Genomic DNA, 20,771 nt, shown 5'->3' on the forward strand with positions numbered 1-20,771 from the left:
TAAGTTGAAGAGATAAAATATGGTAATCAGTGCTTTTGCTTGTTGTATTTACTTAAGCTTAGTAAACGGTCACTTTTACAACTATCTCTTTAAAAAGAAATATGGATTTATTATTATTACACTGAAAAAGGGAATTGGTGAGCAATAATGGGGAGCGGGTTAGAATATTTTAAGTTGAAGAGATAAAATATGGTAATCAGTGCTTTTGCTTGTCGTATTTATTTAAGCTTAGTAAACAGTCACTTTTACAACTATCTCTTTAAAAAGAAATATGGATTTATTATTATTACCTTGAAAAAGGGAAGTGTTGAGCAATAATGGGGAGCGGGTTAGAAAATTTAAAGTTGAAGAGATAAAATATGGTAATCAGTGCTTTTGCTTGTCGTATTTATTTAAGCTTAGTAAACGATCACTTTTACAACTATCTCTTTAAAAATAAATATGGATTTATTATTATTACCTTGAAAAAGGGAATTGGTGAGCAATAATGGGGAGCGGGTTAGAAAATTTTAAGTTGAAGAGATAAAATATGGTAATCAGTGCTTTTGCTTGTTGTATTTACTTAAGCTTAGTAAACGGTCACTTTTACAACTATCTCTTTAAAAAGAAATATGGATTCATTATTATTACCTTGAAAAAGGGAATTGGTGAGCAATAATGGGGAGCGGGTTAGAAAATTTTAAGCTGAAGAGATAAAATATGGTAATCAGTGCTTTTGCTTGTCGTATTTATTTAAGCTTAGTAAACGGTCACTTTTACAACTATCTCTTTAAAAAGAAATATGGATTTATTATTATTACCTTGAAAAAGGGAATTGGTGAGCAATAATGGGGTGCGGGTTAGAAAATTTTAAGTTGAAGAGATAAAATATGGTAATCAGTGCTTTTGCTTGTCGTATTTATTTAAGCTTAGTAAACGGTCACTTTTACAACTATCTCTTTAAAAAGAAATATGGATTTATTATTATTACCTTGAAAAAGGGAATTGGTGAGCAATAATGGGGAGCGGGTTAGAAAATTTTAAGTTGAAGAGATAAAATATGGTAATCATTGCTTTTGCTTGTCGTATTTATTTAAGCTTAGTAAACGGTCACTTTTACAACTATCTCTTTAAAAAGAAATATGGATTTATTATTATTACCTTGAAAAAGGGGATTGGTGAGCAATAATGGGGAGCGGGTTAGAAAATTTTAAGTTGAAGAGATAAAATATGGTAATCATTGCTTTTGCTTGTCGTATTTATTTAAGCTTAGTAAACGGTCACTTTTACAACTATCTCTTTAAAAAGAAATATGGATTTATTATTATTACCTTGAAAAAGGGGATTGGTGAGCAATAATGGGGAGCGGGTTAGAAAATTTTAAGTTGAAGAGATAAAATATGGTAATCAGTGCTTTTGCTTGTTGTATTTACTTAAGCTTAGTAAACGGTCACTTTTACAACTATCTCTTTAAAAAGAAATATGGATTTATTATTATTACACTGAAAAAGGGAATTGGTGAGCAATAATGGGGAGCGGGTTAGAAAATTTTAAGTTGAAGAGATAAAATATGGTAATCAGTGCTTTTGCTTGTCGTATTTATTTAAGCTTAGTAAACAGTCACTTTTACAACTATCTCTTTAAAAAGAAATATGGATTTATTATTATTACCTTGAAAAAGGGAAGTGTTGAGCAATAATGGGGAGCGGGTTAGAAAATTTAAAGTTGAAGAGATAAAATATGGTAATCAGTGCTTTTGCTTGTCGTATTTATTTAAGCTTAGTAAACGATCACTTTTACAACTATCTCTTTAAAAATAAATATGGATTTATTATTATTACCTTGAAAAAGGGAATTGGTGAGCAATAATGGGGAGCGGGTTAGAAAATTTTAAGTTGAAGAGATAAAATATGGTAATCAGTGCTTTTGCTTGTCGTATTTATTTAAGCTGAGTAAACGGTTACTTTTACAACTATCTCTTTAAAAAGAAATATGGATTTATTATTATTACCTTGAAAAAGGGAATTGGTGAGCAATAATGGGGAGCGGGTTAGAAAATTTTAAGTTGAAGAGATATAATATGGTAATCAGTGCTTTTGCTTGTCTTATTTATTTAAGCTTAGTAAACGGTCACTTTTACAACTATATCTTTAAAAAGAAATATGGATTTATTATTATTACCTTGAAAAAGGGAATTGGTGAGCAATAATGGGGAGCGGGTTAGAAAATTTTAAGTTGAAGAGATAAAATATGGTAATCAGTGCTTTTGCTTGTTGTATTTACTTAAGCTTAGTAAACGGTCACTTTTACAACTATCTCTTTAAAAAGAAATATGGATTCATTATTATTACCTTGAAAAAGGGAATTGGTGAGCAATAATGGGGAGCGGGTTAGAAAATTTTAAGCTGAAGAGATAAAATATGGTAATCAGTGCTTTTGCTTGTCGTATTTATTTAAGCTTAGTAAACGGTCACTTTTACAACTATCTCTTTAAAAAGAAATATGGATTTATTATTATTACCTTGAAAAAGGGAATTGGTGAGCAATAATGGGGTGCGGGTTAGAAAATTTTAAGTTGAAGAGATAAAATATGGTAATCAGTGCTTTTGCTTGTCGTATTTATTTAAGCTTAGTAAACGGTCACTTTTACAACTATCTCTTTAAAAAGAAATATGGATTTATTATTATTACCTTGAAAAAGGGAATTGGTGAGCAATAATGGGGAGCGGGTTAGAAAATTTTAAGTTGAAGAGATAAAATATGGTAATCATTGCTTTTGCTTGTCGTATTTATTTAAGCTTAGTAAACGGTCACTTTTACAACTATCTCTTTAAAAAGAAATATGGATTTATTATTATTACCTTGAAAAAGGGGATTGGTGAGCAATAATGGGGAGCGGGTTAGAAAATTTTAAGTTGAAGAGATAAAATATGGTAATCAGTGCTTTTGCTTGTCGTATTTATTTAAGCTTAGTAAACGGTCACTTTTACAACTATCTCTTTAAAAAGAAATATGGATTTATTATTATTACCTTGAAAAAGGGAATTGGTGATCAATAATGGGGAGCGGGTTAGAAAATTTTAAGTTGAAGAGATAAAATATGGTAATCAGTGCTTTTGCTTGTCGTATTTATTTAAGCTTAGTAAACGGTCACTTTTACAACTATCTCTTTAAAAAGAAATATGGATTTATTATTATTACCTTGAAAAAGGGAATTGGTGAGCAATAATGGGGAGCGGGTTACAAAATTTTATGTTGAAGAGATAAAATATGGTAATCAGTGCTTTTGCTTGTCGTATTTATTTAAGCTTAGTAAACGGTCACTTTTACAACTATCTCTTTAAAAAGAAATATGGATTTATTATTATTACCTTGAAAAAGGGAATTGGTGAGCAATAATGGGGAGCGGGTTAGAAAATTTTAAGTTGAAGAGATAAAATATGGTAATCAGTGCTTTTGCTTGTTGTATTTACTTAAGCTTAGTAAACGGTCACTTTTACAACTATCTCTTTAAAAAGAAATATGGATTTATTATTATTACACTGAAAAAGGGAATTGGTGAGCAATAATGGGGAGCGGGTTAGAAAATTTTAAGTTGAAGAGATAAAATATGGTAATCAGTGCTTTTGCTTGTCGTATTTATTTAAGCTTAGTAAACAGTCACTTTTACAACTATCTCTTTAAAAAGAAATATGGATTTATTATTATTACCTTGAAAAAGGGAAGTGTTGAGCAATAATGGGGAGCGGGTTAGAAAATTTAAAGTTGAAGAGATAAAATATGGTAATCAGTGCTTTTGCTTGTCGTATTTATTTAAGCTTAGTAAACGATCACTTTTACAACTATCTCTTTAAAAATAAATATGGATTTATTATTATTACCTTGAAAAAGGGAATTGGTGAGCAATAATGGGGAGCGGGTTAGAAAATTTTAAGTTGAAGAGATAAAATATGGTAATCAGTGCTTTTGCTTGTCGTATTTATTTAAGCTGAGTAAACGGTCACTTTTACAACTATCTCTTTAAAAAGAAATATGGATTTATTATTATTACCTTGAAAAAGGGAATTGGTGATCAATAATGGGGAGCGGGTTAGAAAATTTTAAGTTGAAGAGATAAAATATGGTAATCAGTGCTTTTGCTTGTCGTATTTATTTAAGCTTAGTAAACGGTCACTTTTACAACTATATCTTTAAAAAGAAATATGGATTTATTATTATTACCTTGAAAAAGGGAATTGGTGAGCAATAATGGGGAGCGGGTAAGAAAATTTTAAGTTGAAGAGATAAAATATGGTAATCAGTGCTTTTGCTTGTTGTATTTACTTAAGCTTAGTAAACGGTCACTTTTACAACTATCTCTTTAAAAAGAAATATGGATTCATTATTATTACCTTGAAAAAGGGAATTAGTGAGCAATAATGGGGAGCGGGTTAGAAAATTTTAAGCTGAAGAGATAAAATATGGTAATCAGTGCTTTTGCTTGTCGTATTTATTTAAGCTTAGTAAACGGTCACTTTTACAACTATCTCTTTAAAAAGAAATATGGATTTATTATTATTACCTTGAAAAAGGGAATTGGTGAGCAATAATGGGGAGCGGGTTAGAAAATTTTAAGTTAAAGAGATAAAATATGGTAATCAGTGCTTTTGCTTGTTGTATTTACTTAAGCTTAGTAAACGGTCACTTTTACAACTATCTCTTTAAAAAGAAATATGGATTCATTATTATTACCTTGAAAAAGGGAATTGGTGAGCAATAATGGGGAGCGGGTTAGAAAATTTTAAGCTGAAGAGATAAAATATGATAATCAGTGCTTTTGCTTGTCGTATTTATTTAAGCTTAGTAAACGGTCACTTTTACAACTATCTCTTTAAAAAGAAATATGGATTTATTATTATTACCTTGAAAAAGGGAATTGGTGAGCAATAATGGGGAGCGGGTTAGAAAATTTTAAGTTGAAGAGATAAAATATGGTAATCAGTGCTTTTGCTTGTCGTATTTATTTAAGCTTAGTAAACGGTCACTTTTACAACTATCTCTTTAAAAAGAAATATGGATTTATTATTATTACCTTGAAAAAGGGAATTGGTGAGCAATAATGGGGAGCGGGTTAGAAAATTTTAAGTTGAAGAGATAAAACATGGTAATCATTGCTTTTGCTTGTCGTATTTATTTAAGCTTAGTAAACGGTCACTTTTACAACTATCTCTTTAAAAAGAAATATGGATTTATTATTATTACCTTGAAAAAGGGGATTGGTGATCAATAATGGGGAGCGGGTTAGAAAATTTTAAGTTGAAGAGATAAAATATGGTAATCAGTGCTTTTGCTTGTCGTATTTATTTCAGCTTAGTAAACGGTCACTTTTACAACTATCTCTTTAAAAAGAAATACGGATTTATTATTATTACCTTGAAAAAGGGAATTGGTGAGCAATAATGGGGAGCAGGTTAGAAAATTTTAAGTTGAAGAGATAAAATATGGTAATCAGTGCTTTTGCTTGTCGTATTTATTTAAGCTTAGTAAACGGTCTTTTTTACAACTATCTCTTTAAAAAGAAATATGGATTTATTATTATTACCTTGAAAAAGGGAATTGGTGAGCAATAATGGGGAGCGGGTTAGAAAATTTTAAGTTGAAGAGATAAAATATGGTAATCAGTGCTTGTGCTTGTCGTATTTATTTAAGCTTAGTAAACGGTCACTTTTACAACTATCTCTTTAAAAAGAAATATGGATTCATTATTATTACCTTGAAAAAGGGAATTGGTGAGCAATAATGGGGAGCGGGTTAGAAAATTTTAAGCTGAAGAGATAAAATATGGTAATCAGTGCTTTTGTTTGTCGTATTTATTTAAGCTTAGTAAACGGTCACTTTTACAACTATCTCTTTAAAAAGAAATATGGATTTATTATTATTACCTTGAAAAAGGGAATTGGTGAGCAATAATGGGGAGCGGGTTAGAAAATTTTAAGTTGAAGAGATAAAATATGGTAATCAGTGCTTTTGCTTGTCGTATTTATTTAAGCTTAGTAAACGGTCTTTTTTACAACTATCTCTTTAAAAAAAAATATGGATTTATTATTATTACCTTGAAAAAGGGAATTGGTGAGCAATAATGGGGAGCGGGTTAGAAAATTTTAAGTTGAAGAGATAAAATATGGTAATAAGTGCTTGTGCTTGTCGTATTTATTTAAGCTTAGTAAACGGTCACTTTTACAACTATCTCTTTAAAAAGGAATATGGATTTATTATTATTACCTTGAAAAAGGGAATTGGTGAGCAATAATGGGGAGCGGGTTAGAAAATTTTAAGTTGAAGAGATAAAATATGGTAATCAGTGCTTTTGCTTGTCGTTTTTATTTAAGCTTAGTAAACGGTCACTTTTACAACTATCTCTTTAAAAAGAAATATGGATTTATTATTATTACCTTGAAAAAGGGAATTGGTGATCAATAATGGGGAGCGGGTTAGAAAATTTTAAGTTGAAGAGATAAAATATGGTAATCAGTGCTTTTGCTTGTCGTATTTATTTAAGCTGAGTAAAAGGTCACTTTTACAACTATCTCTTTAAAAAGAAACATGTATTTATTATTATTACCTTGGAAAAGGGAATTGGTGACCAATAATGGGGAGCGGGTAAGAAAATTTTAAGTTGAAGAGATAAAATATGGTAATCAGTGCTTTTGCTTGTCGTATTTATTTAAGCTCAGTAAACGGTCAATTTTACAACTATCTCTTTAAAAAGAAATATGGATTTATTATTATTACCTTGAAAAAGGGAATTGGTGAGCAATAATGGGGAGCGGGTTAGAAAATTTTAAGTTCAAGAGATAAAATATGGTAATCAGTGCTTTTGCTTGTCGTATTTATTTAAGCTTAGTAAACGGTCGCTTTTACAACTATCTCTTTAAAAAGAAATATGGATTTATTATTATTACCTTGAAAAAGGGAATTGGTGAGCAATAATGGGGAGCGGGTCAGAAAATTTTAAGTTGAAGAGATAAAATATGGTAATCAGTGCTTTTGCTTGTCGTATTTATTTAAGCTTAGTAAACGGTCACTTTTACAACTATATCTTTAAAAAGAAATATGGATTTATTATTATTACCTTGAAAAAGGGAATTGGTGAGCAATAATGGGGAGCGGGTTAGAAAATTTTAAGTTGAAGAGATAAAATATGGTAATCAGTGCTTTTGCTTGTCGTATTTATTTAAGCTTAGTAAACGGTCACTTTTACAACTATCTCTTTAAAAAGAAATATGGATTTATTATTATTGCCTTGAAAAAGGGAATTGGTGAGCAATAATGGGGAGCGGGTTAGAAAATTTTAAGTTGAAAAGATAAAATATGGTAATCAGTGCTTTTGCTTGTCGTATTTATTTAAGCTTAGTAAACGGTCACTTTTACAACTATCTCTTTAAAAAGAAATATGGATTTATTATTATTACCTTGAAAAAGGGAATTGGTGAGCAATAATGGGGAGCGGGTTAGAAAATTTTAAGTTGAAGACATAAAATATGGTAATCAGTGCTTTTGCTTGTCGTATTTATTTAAGCTTAGTAAACGGTCACTTTTACAACTATCTCTTTAAAAAGAAATATGGATTTATTATTATTACCTTGAAAAAGGGAATTGGTGAGCAATAATGGGGAGCGGGTTAGAAAATTTTCAGTTGAAGAGATAAAATATGGTAATCAGTGCTTTTCCTTGTCGTTTTTATTTAAGCTTAGTAAACGGTCACTTTTACAACTATCTCTTTAAAAAGAAATATGGATTTATTATTATTACCTTGAAAAAGGGAATTGGTGAGCAATAATTGGGAGCGGGTTAGAAAATTTTAAGTTGAAGAGATAAAATATGGTAATCAGTGCTTTTGCTTGTCGTATTTATTTTAGCTCAGTAAACGGTCACTTTTACAACTATCTCTTTAAAAAGAAATATGGATTTATTATTATTACCTTGAAAAAGGGAATTGGTGAGCAATAATGGGGAGCGGGTTAAAAAATTTTCAGTTGAAGAGATAAAATATGGTAATCAGTGCTTTTGCTTGTTGTATTTACTTAAGCTTAGTAAACGGTCACTTTTACAACTATCTCTTTAAAAAGAAATATGGATTTATTATTATTACCTTGAAAAAGGGAATTGGTGAGCAATAATGGGGAGCGGGTTAGAAAATTTTAAGTTGAAGGGATAAAACATGGTAATCAGTGCTTTTGCTGGTCGTATTTAGTTAAGCTTAGTAAATAGTCAATTTTGCCCAATTGTCTCTTCAAAAAAATATGGATTTATGATTATTACCTTGAAAAAGGAAATTAGTGAGCAACAAGGAGGGGGGGGGGGGTTAAAAGCTTAATTGGAAGAGATAAAAACATGTTAATCAGTGCTTATGCTGGCCGTATTTACTTAAGATTAGTAAAAGGTCGATTCTGCACAACTATCTCTTTAAAAAGAAAAATGGATTTATGATTATTACTTTGAAAAAGGGAATTGGTGAGCAATAATGGGAGGGGGCTAACATATTAAGTGGAAGAGATAAAAACCTGGTAATCAGTGCCTATGCTGGCCGTATTTAGTTAAGCTTAGCGAATTGTCAATTTTTCCCAACTATCTCTTTAAATAAAATATGGATTTATGATTATTACCTTGAAAAGGCAATTGGTGAGGAATAATTGGGGGGAGGGGGTTGAAAGTTTAAGTTATTTTGTTAGATTCTTAATTTTTTGAATTCCAAATGCTATGAGTGACAGAAAAAGCTTTCAGGCTTTCCGTAGTGAAACAAAACACCTCACTTTAATTTTTACTGTAACTTTTCCTGAACAAAAAATCTAACAGGAGCAACTTCAAATAAATTCAGGCTTTACGCAAAGCAATACATATAATAGCCCAAAAACACAAAAATGAAAATGACTTATTCTCATTTTAGCCCCCAAAATATTTCACAGTTCCTAACTTGAAACAGAATCGAACACTTCAATCCCGAAATTTTGTTTTAAATTTCGAAACCTTTTTTATTGCATCTAAAAAGCCACATTTTACAGTTTGACGCTAAAATTAGTCGATTTCCTATTTTCTTGGTTATATTTGTAGAATTTTCTGGAGAATTTTCCAGGAGAGAGTGGTATTTAAGATAACAAACCCGTAACAAAAAAGATAAATTTGATAAAAAAAAGAATAACAGGAATTCAGGCATATAGGATAGGAGATAGAAAGACAGAGAAAGTGGAAGAGAGAGAGAGAAGTAAAAAGAAACATAAATGACGTTATAGAGGTACATAGAGAGAGAAGAAAGAGAACAGAGAAGAAGTCAGGAAAAAAGAAGCGGATTATTGAGAGGAAGGAGTAAGAAAAACATGAGTGGATGAGAGAAAGAGAGACAGGAATTGAAAGAGAGGGAGTGAAAAAGAACCAAAGGGAGACAGAGGGAGAAAACAAGAGTAAACTGAGTATGTTAAAAAGGTCTTATAGCTCCTAATGGTTTGAACGTTCTGGTCAGAACAACTTCCTTATCTAATCATCTAAAATAAAATACAAAAATTGAATTGAAAATATAAAAGTCTAAAAAAGTAGGGATTAATTTGTTTAATACGATATATGAGCTGTATATATACACGAGAAGGGTCTTGGGATGCCTCCTCTTCGAAATGTCACTGGCTTGATATACAGCCTTTGAAATCTTTCAGAGGTATTTAATTCCTTGTTTTCACTATCTTTGAGAGTATCTCCTCCTAATTTATATCCAAATAACTGTATTATCTGTACATATATTTTACAGGGGATGTGTATTCCGGGAACTACAAAAGATATACCCGAAGTATGCCTGCAGGGAATATTTGGAGAACTGGCCATTACTTGTGAAGCACTGTGGCTATCGGTATTGCTCTACTATTCTTTCTTTTTATAGTTTTTTTTTTACCTTCTTTCATCAATTAAATTCAACGACAAATAATTTTTTATATATTAATATGATGGTTACGTGCAGAAACATGAGTCTATTAAGTAATTAGAGCTAGTCAAAATGCAATAAAATAGAGAGCATAGATGACTTTTAGAAGGTTCTCCTCCAGTTCGAAGTTTGAGTTTTGTGAGGAAGAAAGAAAAAAAGAAACCAGAAACGATCTTTCAGGTTGTAATCAGATAAATAATCTTCATTATCTCAAGAGCATAATTTTACCTGCTTCAGTGGAAACATTTTTAATAGTGTTACTTTTGAAAGGTCGCAGACATAATATTTTAACATTTGACGATGAAATAATAAATATTTTAGACAATTAAATCTTTTCAAAGATTGTCAAAATACTTATGATCCCAATACTATCTCAAGAAAGGTTATTTATGACAATATGGGGGGGTATAGGACTAGGATTTTTTCGATTTTTTAAATAAAGAACAAAAACGTGTTTTTCAAAATATAGGCTAGAGGAGGCAATTTTGTTGTTATTTTCATGAAAAAACAAAGAAAAATTAAATTTTCAAGATCTAGAAAGTGGAAAAAGTAATTTAGAGTGGCAAATACAAAACAGCGTATAACACCTCCCCCCCCTCTCTCCCAATTGGAAACAATTTCGTCTGAAGAACAAAATATTTTAATGTATAAAATATCGTTTGTCTTAAAATAAAAATTTTTCTATAAGTATTAAATAAAAAACAAGTTTTTTTAACTGAAAGTAAGGAGCGATTAAAACTTAAAACGAACAGAAATTACTCCGTATATGAAAAGGGTTGTTCCTTCCTCAACACCTCGCTCTTTACGCTAAATTTTGACTCTTTTTCTCACCTCTTCTTTTTAGAACAGTGAAATTAAATATTTTCAAAGATTGTCAAAATACTTATGATTCCAATACTATCTCAAGAAAGGTTATTTATGAAAATATTGGGGGGTACAGGACTAGGATTTTTCGATTTTTTAAATAAAGAAACAAAAACGTGTTTTTCAAAATATAGGCTAGAGGAGGCAATTTTGTTGTTATTTTCATGAAAAAACAAAGAAAAATAAAATTTTCAAGATCTAGAAAGGGGACAAAGTAATTTAGAGTCGCAAATACAAAACAGCGTATAACACCTCCCCCCCCCTCTCCCACTTGGAAACAATCTCGTCTGAAGATCAAAATATTTTAATGTATAAAAAATCGTTTGTCTTAAAATAAAAAAATTTCTATAAGTATTAAATAAAAAAACAAGTTTTTTTAACTAAAAGTAAGGAGCGATTAAAACTTAAAACGAACAGAAATTACTCCGTATATGAAGAGGATTGTTCCTTCCTCAACACCTCGCTCTTTACGCTAAATTTTGACTCTTTTTCTCACCTCTTCTTTTTAGAACAGCGGAATTAAATATTTTCAAAGATTGTCAAAATACTTATGATCCCAATACTATCTCAAGAAAGGTTATTTATGACAATATTGTCATAAAATACAAAATTCCACATTTTTGTAGATAGGAGCTTAAAACTTCTACTACAGACTCCTCTGATACGCTGAATGTGATGGTGTGATTTTTGTTAAGATTTTATCACTTTTAAGGGGTGTTTCCTCTATTTTCTAAAATAAGGAAAATTTTCTCAGGCTTAAGTAAAACAGTTCAAAATAGGGATGAAACCTTTTAATTGACAGTGAACAGATATAAAATTATTTAACTGGATATTTCGAACACATATACAGTGCTCATCATCATCAGAGTTTTTCTGATGATGATGAACACTGTATATGTGTTCGAAATATCCAGTTAATTAATTTTATATCTGTCCACTGTCAATTAAAAGGTTTCATCCCTATTTTGAACTGTTTTACTTTCGTCATGGAAAGGCAGTGTGGTCTTCTCAGGCTTGTAACTTTTGATGGGTAAGACTAAACTTGATGAAATTTTTACACTTAAAAGCAGCACTAAAATTCAATTCTGATGATTTAACTATTGGTATCAAAATTCCGTTTTTTAGAGTTTCGCTTACTATTGAGCCGGGTCGCTCCTAACTACAGTTTGTTACCACGAACTGTTTGATAAAGTCTATCTAAATACTTCTTTTAAAACCTTTGTTGTTTTTATTGCTAGTGAAGCCTTTATTACAAATAGTAGAATTATACAGAATTTTTTTTTCAGAGATGACAATTTACCACAACTTGAAGATGTCAGTACGTTCCTTAAGCGTGAGTACTGGTTTTATTTTTCATCACCATCCATTAGCTAAAATTTATTGAAACATTTTTTGATAGTAAATATCTTTAGAGGTTGTTCGTAATGGAGGTTAAGGCCATCTAAATGTTCATCACTAACTCAATAATCGACTTTAAACTAACTAAACGTTCTTAGGGTGTAGTTCATGCGATCTAAGACTTGGCTTTCACGCAGTTTCACTGGAAGATCATTTACGTCCGTTGAAATATCTGTTGAAAATCCCACAGATGGCTCTGATGGAGAAGCCAACAACAGGAGACGGTTTTAAACGGGGAGAGCGCCCACCCCCTACCTGAAAAAGATATACAATGTCAAAAACAATAGTTTTCAAGTAGCATATTCTTTCCTTGGTGTATCCTCCTCAAGGTAACCCGAAGGATTAACTGTATTTTTTCATCCTTGAAAATCAGCAACAAAAGAATCAGCAACAAATACTCACCCCTTTCCTATCAGAAAGGGGTGTATATGTGAACTTCTAAAAAATGAATTGAGATTGGATATAACATTTTCTTTTTGGTTGGTTTCTGAGGGTCAGACAGCCCGTCCTAGCAGCTACATGCGCAACCAGAGTCCTGATAGATGCGGAGATACATGCATTTCAAACAAATAACAAAATAAATAAAAATAACTAAGCAAATAACAAATAAAAAATAACTAAAATAGTAATATATCTAATCCAGTACTTGTTATTACTCCTATGTTTCATTTAAAAACAATGTTTATATATTTGTTGAGTTGAAGTTGAGAAAATGACTAAAATTTCTTAGATAGAAACTAGAAACGTTGTAGAAACAACGTATACCATACTAGACCATATACAACCATATACAACCTAGACTATACTGGCATTGAAGTTTATACACAGAAATTAAAGTAATACAATAATACTTAATGTGGTTGCACTGAGTGGATTGACTATATTATTGGACCTGGCAGGAATTCACCAGCTCCTTCGTAAGAGTCATTTTTAGTACGATTGAATAAAAAAAAAACAGTTTTTTTAACTGCAAATAAGGAGCGACATTAAAAATTAAAACGAACAGAAATTATTCCATATATGAAAGGGGTTGTTCCCTCCTCAACGCCTCGCTCTTTACAATAAAATTTGACTCTTTGTCCCAAATCTACTAATATAAACAATAAAAAATTTAGCGTAAAGAGCGAGGCGTTGAGGAGGGGACAACCCCTTTCACATATGGAACAATTCCTGTTCGTTTTAAGTTTTAATGTCGCTCCTTACTTACAGTTATTAAAATTGTTTTGTTTTTTTTTATTGAATTTCTGAACGTTTTTGAATTAATGCATGTTTTGATTGTGGCTCACCGCATATGAATAATTAAAACGAAATTTGCACATTATTTTTTTTTTGCTAAATAGCTTTCTCACATTTTGATCGGACAATTCAGATAAAACAAAAGAGAGGGGGAGAAGGCCTAGTTGCCCTCCAATTTTGGCTACTTAAAAATGCAACTAGAATTTTTTTTTTTACGAACCTTTTCGTTAGTAATAAATATACGTAACTTATAAATTAACTTACGCAATGAACTTTTATATTTGTGTATTTTTATTACGTTAATGAGGGGGTTTTTCCCCTCGTCAATACCTCGCTCTTTATGCTAGAGCTTGAATTTTGTCCCAATTCTTTAAGAATGACCCCTGAATCAAAAAGGCCGTAGAATGAATAGTTGAAATTACTAAAAATACTATAGCGTAAAGAGCAAGGTATTGTTGAGGAGACGAATCCCCTTATATGCGTAATATTTTCTGTTCGTTTTAAGTTTTGTTGCTGCTCATTACTTCCAGTTGAAAAAAGTCATTTATTTTCTCATTGTTTTTTTTTTAATAATACTAGAAAATCCTTCATGGAAATTCTCTTCCTTCATGAAAAATTCCTCAATGGAAAAATCTTCCCAAGTAACCCCTTTCCCCCGACCCACCCCCGCCCAACGTGAAAAAGTCCTCCTGAAAACGTCTCTACGGTTCATAATAATCATTACTGTATGCAAACAATGGTCAAATTTTGTAATTTGCAACCCCTCACCCAGGGACTGTGGGGGATGAAGTCGTCTCCAAAGACATATTTACAAGGTTTTTGACTAATTTGAACAGAATGGCTATCTCAAAATTTTAATCCAGTGACATTGGGGCAAAAATGTGCGTGGGAGGGTGCCTAGGTGCCCTTCCAATTTTTTTGGTCACATAAAAAGGGCACTAGAACTTTTGATTTCCGTTAGAACAATCTCTCTCGCTACATACTAGGACAGCTGCGTTGATACGGTCACGCCTGGGAAAAAAACAACAATAAAAAACAAAAAATCTGTCTTCTGGCAAAAAATACAAAATTCCACACTTTTTTCAGATAAGAGCACGAAACTTCTACAATGTGATTCTATGATATGCTGAATCTGATGGTGTGATTTAAGATCTGATCGTTAAGATTCTATGACTTTTAGGGGGTGTATCCCCCTATTATCTAAAATAAGGCAAATTTTCTCAGGTTCATCACTTTTGATGGGTAAGACTAAACTTGATGAAACTTATATATTTAAAATCAGCATTAAAGTTCAATTCTTTTGATTTAACTATTGGTATCGAAATTCCGTTGAGCCGGGTCGCTCCTTACTACAGTTCGTTACCACGAACTGTTTAATTAAATAAAAAAAATCAGTTTTTGTAACTGCAAGTAAGGAGCGACATTAAAACTTGAAACGAACAGAAATTATTCTGTATATGAAATGGGTTGTCCCCTCCTCAATGCCTCGCTCTTTACACTAAAGTTTGACTCTTTGTCACAGTTCTAATTTTTGAAACAATAAAAAACTTCAGCGTCAAAAGCGAGGCGTTTAGGAGGGGATCACCCCTTCCATATACAGAATAATTTTTGTTCGTTTTAAGTTTTAATGTCGCCCCTTACTTGCAGTTAAAAAAAACTGTTTTTTTCTTTAATATCTGAACGTTTTCAAATTAATGCATGTTTTGGTTTTGGCTCACCGCACATGAATAATTAAAACGAAATTTGCATATTATTTTTTTACCCCCTTACATTTTTATCATTATTAATTTTTTAACCCCCTTATATAGGTAATATTTTCTTTTCGTTTGAAGTTTTAATGCCACTCCTTACTTCCAGTTGAAAAAACTTTTTTAATTTATTTTCTCATTGTGTTCTTTTTAAATGATGCTAGAAATCCTGCGCCCCCTTGATTGAAATTCTCTTACCTCATGATAAATTCCTCCATGGAAAGATCCTCCCACGAAACCCCTCCCCCTGACCCACCCCCACCCCAACGCGAAAAAGTCCTCTGAAAACGCCTGTACACTTCCCAATAACCATTACTATATGTAAACAATGGTCAAAGTTTAAAACTTGCGGCCCCTCTCCTGGGGACTGTGGGGGATTAAGTCGTCCCAAAGACATAGTCATTAGGTTTATCGACTATGCTGAACAAAATGGCTATCAAAAAATTTTTATTCGATAACTTTTGGAAAAAACTGAGCGTGGGAGGGGGCCTAGGTGCCCTCCAATTTGTTTGGTCACTTAAAAAGGGTACTAGAACTTTTAATTTTCGTTAGAATAAGCCCTCACACGACATTTTAAGTCCACTGGGTTGATACAATCACCTCTGGGAAAAAACAACAACACAAAACAAAACAAAACAAAAACTAATAAACACATAAGCGTGATCTGTCTTCTGGCAAAAAATACAAAATTCCACACTTTTGTAGATAGGAGCTTGAAACTTTGCAGGAGGGTTCTCTGATACGCTCAATCTGATGGTATGATTTTCGTTACGATTTTATGATAAAATAATGTTATATATTTTCCAAAATAAGGCAATTTATCTCAGGCTCGTAACTTTTGATGGGTACTACTAAACTTGATGAGGCTGATATATTTAAAATCAGCATTATAATGCAATTCTTTTGATGTAACTATTGGTATCAGCATTCCGTTTTTTAGAGTTTCGGTTACTATTGGGCCGGGTCGCTCCTTACTACAGTTCGTTACCACAAACTGTTTGATAAATCTATTTGTAATTGTCATATTTTATTAAAGTAAATCACAAGCTATTCATGTTTTATTTTGCTTACATTGTTTTAATATTTTCAGAGAAGACTGGGTTTTCAGTTCGTCCTGTTGCTGGCTACTTGTCACCGAGGGATTTTCTGGCTGGATTGGCATTCAGGGTTTTCCATTGTACTCAATATATACGCCACAGTTCAGACCCTTTCTATACACCTGAACCGTAAGTTTTTTTTCTGTTTTTTTTTGGAACCGTAAGTTTCATTCCAACGAAAGTTATATTTTAGACTATTTATTACCTCTGGCTTGTGTTTTTCATCATGATGTAGCTACTTTTCCACTACTTTCATCTTTTTAAATAGTGTCGAAAAGACCAAGTTACACCAAGATACCCCCTCCCCAACTTAATACCACCTCATACAGCTTATATTCACCTCTATACAACCTCGCTCAACTCGATACCAACCTAAGTAAGGCCACCAGCATAACTCAAGCAAGTTCAACTTCAAATGACATGACTCAACCTGACACAGGCGTTTGACTCTTTCTCTCAATTCTTCTTTTTAAAACAGTAAAAAACTTTAGCGTAAAGAGCGGGGCGTTGATGAGGAAGCAGCCTCTTTCATATACGAAGTAATTTCCGGTCGTTTTAAGTTATAATGTCGCTCCTTACTTTCAGTTAAAAAAACTTGTTTTTTTTATTTAATTTCTGGACGTTTTTGAATCAATGCATGTTTTGATTTTGGCTCTCCGCAGAGGAATAATTAAAACAAAATTTGCAATTTTTTTTTTTTGCTAAATGGCTTTCTCATAATTTTGATCGAATGATTTTGAGAAAAAAAGCGCGGGGGAGGAAGCCTAGTTGCCCTCCGATTTTTTGGTTAATTAAAAAGGCAACTAGAATTTATTTTTTTACGAATATCTTTATTAGTAAAAGATTTACGCAACTTATAAATTAGCTTACGTAAAGAACTTTTGTATTCTCATATTTTATTACATATATGAGGGGTTTGCCCCCTTGTCCGATCCTCGCTCTTTACACTAAAGCTTAAATTTTGTCCCTTTTCATTAAGAATGACCCCAGAATCACAAAAGCCGTAGAATAAATAGTTGAAATTACTAAAAACACTTTAGCGTAAAGAGTGAGGTATTAGGAGAAGGTGAGCCCCTCAAATGGGTAATAATTTCTGTTTGTTTTAAGTTTTAATGCTGCTCCTTACTTCCAGCTGAAAGAACTTTTTCATATTTATTTTTTCATTGTTTTTTTTTAAATAATGCTAGTAAATCCTGCGCTCTCTTCATGGAGATTTTCTTCCCCCATGACAAATTATCGATGGAAAGTTCCCCCAGCATATCCCCCTCTTCTCAACCCCTCCCTCAACCAAAAAAATCCTCCTGAAAACGCCTGTACACTTCCCAATAACCATTACTATATGTAAGCACTGGTCAAAGTTTGTAACTTGTTGCCCCTCCCACGGGGACTATGGGGGAGTAAGTCGTCCCCAAAGACATAGTTATAAGGTTTTTCGACTACGCTGAATAAAATGGCTATCTCAGAATTTTGATCCGTTGACTTTGGTAAAATAATTAGCGTGGGAGGGGGCCTAGGTGCCCTCCAATTTTTTGGTCACTTAAAAAGGGCACTAGAACTTTTCATTTCCGTTAGAATAAGCCCTCTTGCAACATTCTAGGACAACTGGGTCGATACGATCACCCCTGGGGAAAAAAAAAAAACAAAAAAAAACAAATAAACACGCATCCGTGATCTGCCTTCTGGCAAAAAATACAAAATTCTACATTTTTGTAGATAGGAGCTTGAAACTTCTACAGTAGGGTTCTCTGATACACTGAATCTGATGGTGTGATTTTCATCAAGATTCTATGACTTCTAGGGGGCGTTTCCCCCTATTTTCTAAAATTACGCAAATTTTCTCAGGCTCGTAACTTTTGATGGGTAAGACTAAACTTGATGAAACGTATATATTTAAAATCAGCATTAAAATGCGATTCTTTTGATGTAGGTACCGGTATCAAAATTCCATTTTTTAGAGTTTTGGTTGCTATTGAGCCGGGTCGCTCCTTACTACAGTTCGTTACCACGAACTGTTTGACTAATAATATTAAGCTGAAAATTTGATATAACAGTAATTTTAATTAATGAAAGCTCAGCAGTTCAAGATTTTTTTTTTCATTGCAATTTTTATTTTTATTTTCTATGTTGTAAGTACAAAAAAATAGTTGTAATACGATTCGTCTTTAGTAATGCGCAAATGACGCAGAAGGCTTTGGACTTTTACAGCCTATTATTCATTTTCCCAATAATAAATCCTGCATGTAAAATATGGCAAATTACATAATCTAAAATCCTTACCCTGGGTGGGGGGTGTTGCATTCCTGGGGGAATAGTTACTAGACCCTTTGACTGTTGTGAACTAAATCGCTTTTTCAAAATTATAATCAGTGATGAGGGGAGTGAGCATCTAAAAAGAGCAAGGGTTACCCTCTAAAAGGCTGGTTACCCCCCAGTAGCTCTTCAACATCTCCCTCAACATCCCCAGAAACGTTCAACTGGATAGGCCTACCCTATTCTGTTCCTTAGATATTGATGATATGTCCATCAGCATACACACAGTGTAGGTTATGTCATCCCCACGGGCATAGTTATTTGAGTTTTTGACTATTTTGAACAAGTTGTATATTTCAAAATTTTAAGAAAATTTTTTTGAGGCATTGCAACTGAAAAGGCATGGGAGGGGCTGCCGTTCATGTCACTGCCGTTTCATACACTCAGCCGTTCTGAAAATATTGTAGATCCTTCCTTTTGATAAACTGTACGCACATAGTGTCTTTGATTTAGTATAATATACCCCTCAAGATACCCCAAGGTTCACCTTTATCCTGTTAGCCTATCTAAATACACTCGGAACCAAATATTCCTCCCTTTACTCATGCTAAATTCTTTATTTAAACAGTGAGCAAATTCCATAATTTACAATCTTTGCCCTTGGGCTTCGGGGGCATGGCATTTTTGGGAGTACAGCCAATAAATCTTTTGACTGTTTTGAACAAACTTATGATTCCAAAATTTTGATCAGTGTTAAGTTGAGGGGTTGCCCAAAAAGAGCAAGGGGGGCTGGTTACCCTAAAATCTCTTTTCAATATATTTTCAACATACTTCGAAATTTTTAACTTAATAACCCCAGTCATTCTTTTCATATTCTTGATATTCCATTTTTAACAGTCATCAAGCACAAGGTGTTTTAATTGTGTTCGGCATCCCTCTCAAAATTTCCTTAAGGGTTGACCTTAATACCATAAGTCTTTTTGGAGACGTAGGATCAAACATGCACCCTTTTAACTGAGGAGCTGCTAGAATTAATAGGAAAGAGAAATATATTGTATTTGAGTTACTTAAATTTTAATCGTATTTAGGATCTAACTGAATTTAAACAAATCTGTAATCAAGTAAATCGGTTAAGGCGATAATACATCCGCGAATGTTATGGAGAGAAATTTAAGGAAATTAAAGGCAATACGAAAGCGACTTGGAATATTATAAATGAAGTCGTAAATACGAAGAAAGTGACCGAGATTCCTGCTAGTCTGACCACTGATGGTAAAGTTATTGATGGAAATGATGAGGTGGCTAATCTGTTTGCTGAATATTTTTCCAAGATTGGTGAATCAATAAGTGAGAATCCATGCGATAAAAATAATTAAATTAATGATACGTTTAGTGATCAAAGAGGAGTTGGATTGAAAATGTCTGCAGATGACATTGCAACGTCAACCTAACGTTGAAGAATTAAAACAGACAATAGGATCAGTGAAATCAGATTCTTCAGGGAATGATGGAATCTAAAAAAGTTCAAGCACGTTATGGTATATTTGTTGCCTTGTATTGCATATTCGATTAACACTTCTTTGCAGAAAGGTTAATATCCTACTCCCTGAAAGAGGCTAAAGCTATTCCGCTTCACAAAGGGGGTTTAAAGACAGATCTGTCTAATTGGAGACCGATTTAAGTATTGCCCGTATTTGCTAAGCTGTATGAAAAAGTGATGCATCGACGACTTTATAACCATCTAACCGATTACGGTTTCCTTAGTGATACCTAGTTTGGACTCAGGAAATACCTTTCTACAATACATGGACTCCAGCACCTTACCGATATCATTAATAGTACTCTTGAAAAAAGTGTATTGGTACTTTCAGTATTTATAGACCTTAGAAAGGCTTTTGACACGGTGGTTCACAAAATTTTATTGCTTAGGCTAAGCCGTTTAGGGATCCAAGATGTTATTCTGAAATGGTTTGAATCATATCTTGACCAGCATATTATTTGAGTCCGTATTCAAAATCCTATTTCAAAAACTTTTATCGTTAATTCTGGAGCACCTCAGGGTTCAATTCTTGGTCCACTTTTTTATTTAATCTACGTTGATACCATGCGTTTCTATACATCAGATGCACTGATAACGTCTTTTGCTGATGACACGCTGTTTACAATTAAAGCTTCTTGTCTGAACCAGTTAACTGAAAAGACAAATAAGGCCCACACAAAGTTAGATAGTTTTGCAAGTTCTAGTTATTTGGC

General features: G+C 32.5%; 1 protein-coding gene and 1 long non-coding RNA gene across 6 annotated transcripts in view; one reads left to right on the top strand and one right to left on the bottom strand.

The window, feature by feature from the left end:
• LOC136043945 (tryptophan 5-hydroxylase 1-like) overlaps positions 1-20,771 on the top strand; it is a 142,320-nt gene that overhangs the window by 105,641 nt on the left and 15,908 nt on the right. For all 4 annotated transcript variants that reach the window (XM_065729018.1, XM_065729020.1, XM_065729017.1 and 1 more), the window contains 3 exons: positions 9,755-9,853; positions 12,076-12,122; positions 16,262-16,397. In XM_065729018.1, coding sequence (XP_065585090.1) covers positions 9,755-9,853; positions 12,076-12,122; positions 16,262-16,397 — 282 coding nt within the window. The remainder of the gene's footprint in view (positions 1-9,754; positions 9,854-12,075; positions 12,123-16,261; positions 16,398-20,771) is intronic.
• The window catches only part of LOC136043947 (uncharacterized), a 101,862-nt gene that overhangs the window by 30,909 nt on the left and 50,182 nt on the right, over positions 1-20,771 (bottom strand). The window contains exon 3 of one of the 2 annotated variants that reach the window (XR_010621756.1): positions 20,349-20,710. The exons of the other annotated variant lie outside the window; for it this stretch is intronic. This is a non-coding gene — a long non-coding RNA (uncharacterized LOC136043947). Of the gene's footprint in view, positions 1-20,348; positions 20,711-20,771 lie in introns of those variants that run through there. 2 annotated transcript variants of the gene reach the window in all.

The sequence above is a fragment of the Artemia franciscana genome, chromosome 2, assembly GCF_032884065.1.
Source record: "Artemia franciscana chromosome 2, ASM3288406v1, whole genome shotgun sequence".
Lineage (NCBI taxonomy): Eukaryota > Metazoa > Arthropoda > Branchiopoda > Anostraca > Artemiidae > Artemia > Artemia franciscana.